At 44.8% G+C, this 9,886-nt stretch overlaps 1 protein-coding gene across 3 annotated transcripts in view; it reads left to right on the forward strand.

Moving 5' to 3' along the window:
• Nucleotides 1–8,739, forward strand: part of LOC110505960 (uncharacterized) — a 55,464-nt gene extending 46,725 nt beyond the window's left edge. For 2 of the 3 annotated variants that reach the window (XM_090221360.1, XM_090221358.1), the window contains 2 exons: nt 5,635–5,751; nt 6,896–8,739. In XM_090221360.1, coding sequence (XP_090077486.1) covers nt 5,635–5,751; nt 6,896–7,123 — 345 coding nt within the window. In that variant the 3' untranslated portion in view covers nt 7,124–8,739. Of the gene's footprint in view, nt 1–1,102; nt 2,412–5,634; nt 5,752–6,895 lie in introns of those variants that run through there. The other variant, XM_090221357.1, reaches the window with a different exon arrangement.
• Nucleotides 8,740–9,886: the final 1,147 nt, after the last annotated feature.

Genomic DNA, 9,886 nt, shown 5'->3' on the forward strand with positions numbered 1-9,886 from the left:
CGCGATGAGGACACGCAGGTTGGAGTGTGGACCTCGGTTCAATCACCCACGTGGGTATATGCTCCTAAAAACCAATGAGATGGTAGAGGCGGGACTTGCAGAGCGTCAAGCGTCACAAATAGAACCAAGTTCTCTTAGTGTTTACACTGGTCCAAATGGTCAGAGAAAATATTGTAATCTAACAGCAACTGTTTGGCACGCACATACTCACACAACGCTTCCTCCTCTACCCTCTGTTTACTTGACCACCAGTAGTTTCATGAACTTAAGTCAAATGTCTTCCACAGATCTGACTTCCCCCTCCGGAGCGTTCACCCGTTTTCCAGTTTGTTGTTCACGCCATCCACATCCATTTTGCTGTGTGTTACGACGTTCGGGTTTTGTTATAATTTATTGACGTGGTTACGATGGGCTGTAGGTCAGGCGTCGCATGTTTTGTGTGAAGAGAGCGAGTGTTGAGGGAATAGCCAAAAAAATAAAATAAATGGTTCCTTAACAAATGAGGGATTTCAGTAACAAAACTTTTCAGTCCGTAACAAGTAAGAAACTAAATGGCTGTAACGAAGTGGCAGCTTCAGCACGGACAGGAAAATAAACGCTGTGCTGTGATGCCTTTTCTCTGCAGTAGGGAGGAGAGCGAGAAGATGCGCGTCAGTCACACAGGCACTCGCTCTTCTTTTTACCAGTGTGACCATCGGGCTCGAGTCCATTTGTGTGATCAAATAAATATCAGACAAGCTCACTGCATATGTAGGTGATTTGATTCAAACACACAGGGTGTGCGTAAGTTTAAACATTTCGACCAATAGATTGTTCGTAAGAACAGGACGGCCTTCGTCGACCAAGATTATTATTGTTGTTTTTTTTGTCTGGGACAGCCGTAGTGTGTGGGGAGTGTACGTTCTGGGTTTGGTTGTGTTTTCTCTAGATTCACCATGTCTGTCACTTTCTATTCTGGTGGGGGTTGGTGCTCAGATTGCACAGCTAAAGCCGCAGAGTTAATTGCATAGCCCTGCCTTGAGAAGGTTAAAGGACTAGACTAGAGGCTTGGATGGGGGGGGGGGGTGAGCCCTGGTGAAGTGTACCTGCCTTCTCTCTCCAGGGTGCTGCAATGCCAGAACAGAGGGCCGCTCATGCCGACAGCTACCGGAGGATCGGTGGACTCTGACTGACAGCAGCTTGGCAGTTTCAAACATCCCCTAGTCTGGGTTCCTTACTTTCCGTCTGTCCTCCTCACCTAACTCCAGCCCCACCTGATTCTCCAAGACTCATCTCCCCTTAATTCCCCTTACCTGGTAGTTTCTAACTCCCTCCAAGCCTGTCCTCCTCACCTAACCCCAGCCCCACCTGATTCTCCAAGACTCATCTCCCCTTAATTCCCCTTACCTGGTCGTTTCTAACTCCCTCCAAACCTGTCATCCTCACCTAACCCCAGCCCAACCTAATCCTCCAGGAATTCCCTGAATTTCCCCATATCCCACTTCGTTTGTTACTCTGCCTTCCGTCCTTATAGGAGATGACCAGTGATCTGAATGGGGTGTTAGATACAGCTCAGTGTAAGGGGGTGTGTAATGAGTGTATGCATCCACTAGGTGGCGTTTGAGAGTAAAACAAGCTAGTCTTTTGTTATTTTCCTCAAATCAAAGTGCTTTCTTAAACTCTTAACAGTATGTGAACTGTTGAGTCAAAGGTTCATGAAATAAGCTCTGATTGCAGTAGATTCCTTGTTCCAACAATGTATTATGTGAAATATTTTTCACTGTATTTCATATTGATATTTTTTTTGTTGCACTTAACCCACATCACCAATATCAACTGATTTTTTTTTATCTTTGTCACATAGGATCTTAATAAAGTTTTGTTGGTGAACATGCTCACCTCTCACTACAGGTACGGGTATATCTGAAAGTACTGTGGTTTATTGTGAAACTGGACCTGTTTAGTACCAACAGTATTGAACTGGAAAGGACCAACAACAGTTTTGATTGTAAAACAAATGTACATATTTTTTTCATGATATTTATCAGAGAGCTTTGATTCATGTTGCAACCATGTTATAGTATTGTCGCTATGGTTCTTCGGGATCTTTTGATAGTCCAGACTGAACTAATAAGATCCAGGTGGTATCAGGGTCTTCTAGATCATGTCAAACCACCAGTTTTATTCTCTATTGCTCTGTGTGCTTCTGTTTTCGTTCATTTTTATTTAAATTCACGTATTGTATTTAACTTTTTGTAGAATTATTATTTTTTTTTTTTACGTTTCTGGATCAACAAGTTGGAAAATATAATTTAATATTTATTCATTTGTTTTTATCCATTTTATTTAGCTGTGATGTCACTTTTTCAATAAATGCACTACGATGTATTTCACTGGAAAGAATCAAGAGAAATAAAGCATTTCGTTTTCGAGTTTTGTGTTCCGTGGCTGCCTGCCTTGGCGTTATATCACATGCTCTGACGGTTTCCTCTCTGATTGTCCTGTTGAAACATCTTTGCTATTGTAAGAGTACAGTGCCTTGCGAAAGTATTCGGCCCCCTTGAACTTTGCGACCTTTTGCCACATTTCAGGCTTCAAACATAAAGATATAAAACTGTATTTTTTTGTGAAGAATCAACAACAAGTGGGACACAATCATAAAGTGGAACGACATTTATTGGATATTTCAAACTTTTTTAACAAATCAAAAACTGAACAATTGGGCGTGCTAAATTATTCAGCCCCTTTACTTTCAGTGCAGCAAACTCTCTCCAGAAGTTCAGTGAGGATCTCTGAATGATCCAATGTTGACCTAAATGACTAATGATGATAAATACAATCCACCTGTGTGTAATCAAGTCTCCGTCTAAATGCACAGTCCAGACCTGAATCCAATCGATAATCTGTGGAAAGAACTGAAAACTGCTGTTCACAAATGCTCTCCATCCAACCTCACTGAGCTCGAGCTGTTTTGCAAGGAGGAATAATGTCAGTCTCTCGATGTGCAAAACTGATAGAGACATACCCCAAGCGACTTACAGCTGTAATCGCAGCAAAAGGTGGCGCTACAAAGTATTAACTTAAGGGGGCTGAATAATTTTGCACGCCCAATTTTTCCGTTTTTGATTTGTTAAAAAAGTTTGAAATATCCAATAAATGTCGTTCCACTTCATGATTGTGTCCCACTTGTTGTTGATTCTTCACAAAAAAATACAGTTTTATATCTTTATGTTTGAAGCCTGAAATGTGGCAAAAGGTCGCAAAGTTCAAGGGGGCCGAATACTTTCGCAAGGCACTGTATATTACCACATAGAAGACCAATCCGTTTTCTACACCTATTTGCCAGTTTTATGAGCAAGAAGCCATACTTTGTAGGTACTAAATGGCATGGGTGTTAGGCCGGAGAGGAAGTGCAGAGCCAGCAAACCGTGCCAATATATCCGCCAAACACTGGCTTCGAGGGTATTACTTTTATACAACGGGTTACCAACATATTCAAATAATTATTTACCTATTTTCATTCCTGTTATTTTGATACATTTATTCATAGCATTTCATCCTTCCACAAGATGTAGTCCCGAAACAAATTTATTTTTGCTACCCAAGCCGGCTGGTTATTCCTTCTATTGGTTCCGTTCCGTTGCCAGAGATGCGACCAAGTCGTTCAGTCTTTATGTTCTGTATCTACAGACGAGACCCAGTCGTTCAGTCTTTATGTTCTGTATCTACAGACGAGACCCAGTCGTTCAGTCTTATGTTCTGTATCTACGGACGAGACCCAGTCGTTCAGTCTTTATGTTCTGTATCTACGGACGAGACCCAGTCGTTCAGTCTTTATGTTCTGTATCTACGGACGAGACCCAGTCGTTCAGTCTGTTTGTTCTGTATCTACGGACGAGACCCAGTCGTTCAGTCTTTATGTTCTGTATCTACGGACGAGACCCAGTCGTTCAGTCTTTATGTTCTGTATCTACGGACGAGACCCAGTCGTTCAGTCTTTATGTTCTGTATCTACGGACGAGACCCAGTCGTTCAGTCTGTTTGTTCTGGATCTACGGACGTGACCCAGTCGTTCAGTCTTATGTTCTGTATCTACGGACGTGACCCAGTCGTTCAGTCTTATGTTCTGTACCTACGGACGCGACCCAGTCGTTCAGTCTTATGTTCTGTATCTATGGACGAGACCCAGTCGTTCGTTCTAAGTATTCCATTGCCATACTGGAAGGAAACGTTATTATCCCTTGCTCGCTATCTAGCCAACGACGGCTAATTTACAGTCACGTCAAACAGTGCAGCCAGAATAACAACAGTAGATGCATTTGTTTGAGTTGGAGATTGAATTAGAATATTGAAACAATGTTGCAAATATCTGAGGCCATACGGTTTATGCAAATTTCCACTGTTGAAAACTAAATGCTAGTCTAAAAATAAATTGGATGTCTAGATGCTTTTTATTGTGGAGATCAAGTTGATCTTCCCTGCCTGGGCTGATGAGACAGTGAATAGCGCAGGCAAATGGAACAGAGGAAATATTTTATTAACGTCCAAAGATTTAGCTGGTGGCAATGTGTGGAATAGACACAGGCTGGTGATGCGCTTTTAACCAATCCGCATTCAGGATTAGACCCACCCGTTGTTTAAAGCCAGACATGCAGTACAGTACTCCTAATTATTTACATGTGTGATTTTTAAACCATACGTGTTTCTTTTCCATGCCAGATGGTTAAACATGTCAGATGGTACATACAGATGGCTAAACATGTCAGATGGTACATACAGATGGCTAAACATGTCAGCTGGTACATACAGATGGCTAAACATGCCAGATGGTACATACAGATAGTTAAACATGCCAGATGGTTAAACATGTCAGATGGTACATACAGATGGTTCAACATGCCAGATGGTACATACAGATGGTTCAACATGCCAGATGGTACATACAGATGGTTCAACATGCCAGGTGGTACATACAGATGGTTCAACATGCCAGATGGTACATAAAGATGGTTAAACATGCCAGATGGTGCATAAAGATGGTTAAACATGCCAGATGGTGCATACAGATGGTTAAACATGCCAGGTGGTACATACAGATGGTTAAACATGTCAGATGATGCATAAAGATGGTTAAAACGTCCGATGGTACATACATATGGTATATAAAGATGGTTAAACATGCCAGATGGTACATACAGATGGTTAAACATGCCAGGTGGTACATAAATATGGTTAAACATGCCAGGTGGTACATACACGTGGTTAAACATGCCATATGGTACATAAATATGGTTAAACATGCCAGGTGGTACATAAATATGGTTAAACATGCCAGATGGTACATCAAGATGGTTAAACATGCCAGGTGGTACATAAATATGGTTAAACATGCCATATGGTACATCAAGATGGTTAAACATGCCAGATGGCACATACAGGTGGTTAAACATGCCAGGTGGTACATCAAGATGGTTAAACATGCCATATGGTACATACAGGTGGTTAAACATGCCAGATGGTACATAAATATGGTTAAACATGCCATATGGTACATAAAGATGGTTCAACATGCCAGATGGTACATAAAGATGGTTCAACATGCCAGATGATGCATAAAGATGGTTAAACATCTGTATACCTCTTCTCCATCACCAGGATGAGAGGTCGATGATGATAATGATGAAGATGGAGGAGCGTATGAGGGAAATCGAACTGTCGCTGCATAACGTCAAGCTGCTTCTCAAAGAGAAGGTCTCTCAACTGAAAGATCAGGTACCGTTTAATCTATAGGCCAAATATAGGATTTACTATTAACATTATAGTCATTTAGCAGGCTTTTATCCAAAACAACTTTTAAAGGCGCAATTAAGGTTAGGTGCCTTGCTCAAGGGCACGTCAACAGATGTTTCACCTTGTCTGCTCTGAACCGGCAACCTTTCTGCTACTGGCCCACAACCTTTTTGCTACTGGCCCACAACCTTTCTGTTACTGGCCCACAACCTTTCTGTTACTGGCCCACAACCTTTCTGTTACTGGCCCACAACATTTATTCTACTGGCCCACAACCTTTCTGTTACTGGCCCACAACCTTTCTGTTACTGGCCCACAAGCCTTCTGTTACTGGCCCACAACCTTTCTGTTACTGGCCCGCAAGCCTTCTGTTACTGGCCCACAACCTTTCTGTTACTGGCCCACAAGCCTTCTGTTACTGGCCCACAACCTTTCTGCTACTGGCCCACAAGCCTTCTGTTACTGGCCCACAACCTTTCTGTCACTGGCCCTCAACCTTTCTGCTACTGGCCCACAACCTTTCTGCTACTGGCCCACAACCTTTCTGTTACTGGCCCACAACCTTTCTGTTACTGGCCCACAACCTTTCTGTTACTGGCCCACAACCTTTCTGTTACTGGCCCACAAGCCTTCTGTTACTGGCCCACAACCTTTCTGTTACTGGCCCACAAGCCTTCTGTTACTGGCCCACAACCTTTCTGCTACTGGCCCACAAGCCTTCTGTTACTGGCCCACAACCTTTCTGTTACTGGCCCTCAACCTTTCTGTTACTGGCCCACAACCTTTCTGTTACTGGCCCACAACCTTTCTGTTGCTGCTGCCCCTGTTAAAGCCCTCAGTCAGTGGTCTCTTTACTATGTTATCTCAGAATATGTTATCACTTTTTCTATATTGGTTTTTACTGAGTGAGGTTACCTAGCAATTATTGGGACTTGGATAATGTCACGTGAGTTGTTTATTGAGCCCTCTGACAAGTTGTTATAAAATACATGTATGGAATCAATGCAGTGTAAATGTATGATGACACAGTATCAAGGTTAGACACTTAGTGACAGTTGGTGTTTGTAAAAAGGGCTTTTTAAAATAAATGTGGTTGGTTGATGTTCTCACTCTGTTCTGTCTCTAGCACCACAAGAACGGTAAAGCTGATTCGTTGATCAAGGACCTGTACGTGGAGAACGCCCAGCTGCTGAAGGCCTTGGAGATGACCGAGCGGAGACAGAAAGTAGCAGAGAAGAAGAACTATCTACTGGATGAGAAGATCTCCAGCCTCAACAAGATAGTCAGAGACCTGAGCCCCTCACCCCTACCCACAATGCCCTACCATTTCACCTGTTCCTCACACTCCACCTGAGCCCCACACCCCTACCCACAATGCCCTACCACTTGACCGGTCCCTAAGACTATACCTCACCCCTACCCCCAGTTCCCCTCACCCCTACACCCAGTCCCCTCACCCCTACACCCAGTCCCCTCACCCCTACACCTATTCCCCTACACCCAGTCCCCTCACCCCTACATCCAGTCCCCTCACCCCTACACCCAGTCCCCTCACCCTTACACCCAGTCCCCTCACCCCTACACCTAATCCCCTACCCCCAGTCCCCTCACCCCTACACCCAGTCCCCTACCCACAATGCCCTACCACTTGACCGGTCCCTAAGACTATACCTCACTCCTACCCGCAGTCCCCTCACCCCTACCCTCAGTCCCCTCACCCCTACCCCCAGTCCCCTCACCCCTACCCCCAGTCCCCTCACCCCTACACCCAGTCCCCTACCCACAATGCCCTACCACTTGACCCTTTCCTATAATAACACATTACATTTTGTAGAGCGCTGTTCATTTCCAGACGTAAATCCCAAATCTCTTTACAGAGAAATCATCCAAAGAAAATAAGCTTTAGTGAAAGGACGTAAAAACATTAGGTGAGACGTTAAAATGCTTCACTTTATTAATTCAACCATTTAAAAATAAAAAACTTAAAAAAACAAGCACACACACAACATGAAAAAGCCATACATGCACATGAGTTAAATCATGGAGAATAACACACAATAAAGTGTGGGACTTATTTCCATTGTGGTCCTCTTGAGACAAGATGGCTAGACAAGATCCAACACGGTTGAACCCAGTATTACAGCGAGATATGAAAACAAAGGAGAACAACCACATCTATCTCATCGTACACAAGACACACGGAATAGCAAAGGAGGCCACAAGGACGGAACCATACAACTTGAAACGACGGACAACACAACATAGATGACAGAAAGTGAAACACCGTTTGAAGAAGTGTTTTTCCCCACGTTTCTTTGGGACTGCAAAGGGAGTCTTGGAGCAATTGACCGGCGTGAACCTGAAGACTGTTTGTGGCTGAGGAGTTCACCGAGTTATTGGGGACCAGAGGCATTGAGGGTTTTTGAAGAGTATCAGGAGGGTTTTTGAAGAGTATCAGGAGGGTTTTCGAAGTTGGTTTTACATTGGGTGGGGGTAGCCAGTGTAGGCTAGAATGGGGGTGATGGGGGCAGATCTCCAGGTTCCTGTGCGGGGCGCTGTTCTGCACATTCTGCATCCTGTGGATGCTTTTTGACGGGGAGACCATCAAGGAGGGCATTGTAGTCATCGAGTCGGGAGGTGACGAGGGAGGTAACCAGCAGGTTTGGAGAGAACAGGTGATGTTTCTCAGGTGAAATAATACCTTTTTTTTTTTGCGGAGAAAGTGAGGGGTCCAGAAAGTAGGATGGAGTGGCCGCCAAAGACTACACACTACCTGAGCCTACCTATGCCCTACCTGAGCCCACCTGTGCCCTACCTGAGCCCACCTGTGCCCTACCTGAGCCCACCTGTGTCCTACCTGAGCCCACCTGTGCCCTACCTCCAGTCCCCTAGCATTTCACTACAATCATAATAACATCTGCTTACCATGTGTATGTGACCAATAAAATTTGATTTATTACCTATCAACTGGTCTTAATGTAGTAGCCAGGTGTGTGCTAGACAGGTGTGTGCGAGACAGATGTGTGCGAGACAGGTGTGTGCTAGACAGGTGTGTGCGAGACAGATGTGTGCGAGATAGGTGTGCGCGAGACAGCTGTGAGCTGAACATGTGTGTGCTGAACATGTGTGTGCTAGACAGGTGTGTGCTAGACAGGTGTGAGCTGAACATGTGTGTGCTAGACAGGTGTGAGCTGAACATGTGTGTGCTAGACAGGTGTGAGCTGAACATGTGTGTGCTAGACAGGTGTGAGCTGAACGTGTGTGCTAGACAGGTGTGTGCTAGACAGGTGTGAGCTGAACATGTGTGTGCTAGACAGGTGTGTGCTAGACAGGTGTGAGCTGAACATGTGTGTGCTAGACAGGTGTGTGCTAGACAGGTGTGTGCTAGACAGGTGTGAGCTGAACATGTGTGTGCTAGACAGGTGTGTGCTAGACAGGTGTGTGCTAGACAGGTGTGAGCTGAACATGTGTGTGCTAGACAGGTGTGAGCTGAACATGTGTGTGCTAGACAGGTGTGTGCTAGACAGGTGTGAGCTGAACATGTGTGTGCTAGACAGGTGTGTGCTAGACAGGTGTGAGCTGAACATGTGTGTGCTAGACAGGTGTGTGCGAGACAGGTGTGAGCTGAACATGTGTGTGCTGAACATGTGTGTGCTAGACAGGTGTGTGCTAGACAGGTGTGAGCTGAACATGTGTGTGCTAGACAGGTGTGAGCTGAACATGTGTGTGCTAGACAGGTGTGTGCTAGACAGGTGTGTGCTAGACAGGTGTGTGCTAGACAGGTGTGAGCTGAACATGTGTGTGCTAGACAGGTGTGTGCTAGACAGGTGTGAGCTGAACATGTGTGTGCTAGACAGGTGTGTGCTAGACAGGTGTGAGCTGAACATGTGTGTGCTAGACAGGTGTGAGCTGAACATGTGTGTGCTAGACAGGTGTGTGCTAGACAGGTGTGAGCTGAACATGTGTGTGCTAGACAGGTGTGAGCTGAACATGTGTGTGCTAGACAGGTGTGAGCTGAACATGTGTGTGCTAGACAGGTGTGTGCTAGACAGGTGTGTGCTAGACAGGTGTGTGCTAGACAGGTGTGAGCTGAACATGGATGGAACCATGTGTGTCT

The sequence above is a fragment of the Oncorhynchus mykiss genome, chromosome 25, assembly GCF_057628025.1.
Source record: "Oncorhynchus mykiss isolate SJ-2025 chromosome 25, ASM5762802v1, whole genome shotgun sequence".
In the NCBI taxonomy this organism is placed as follows: Eukaryota; Metazoa; Chordata; class Actinopteri; order Salmoniformes; family Salmonidae; genus Oncorhynchus; species Oncorhynchus mykiss.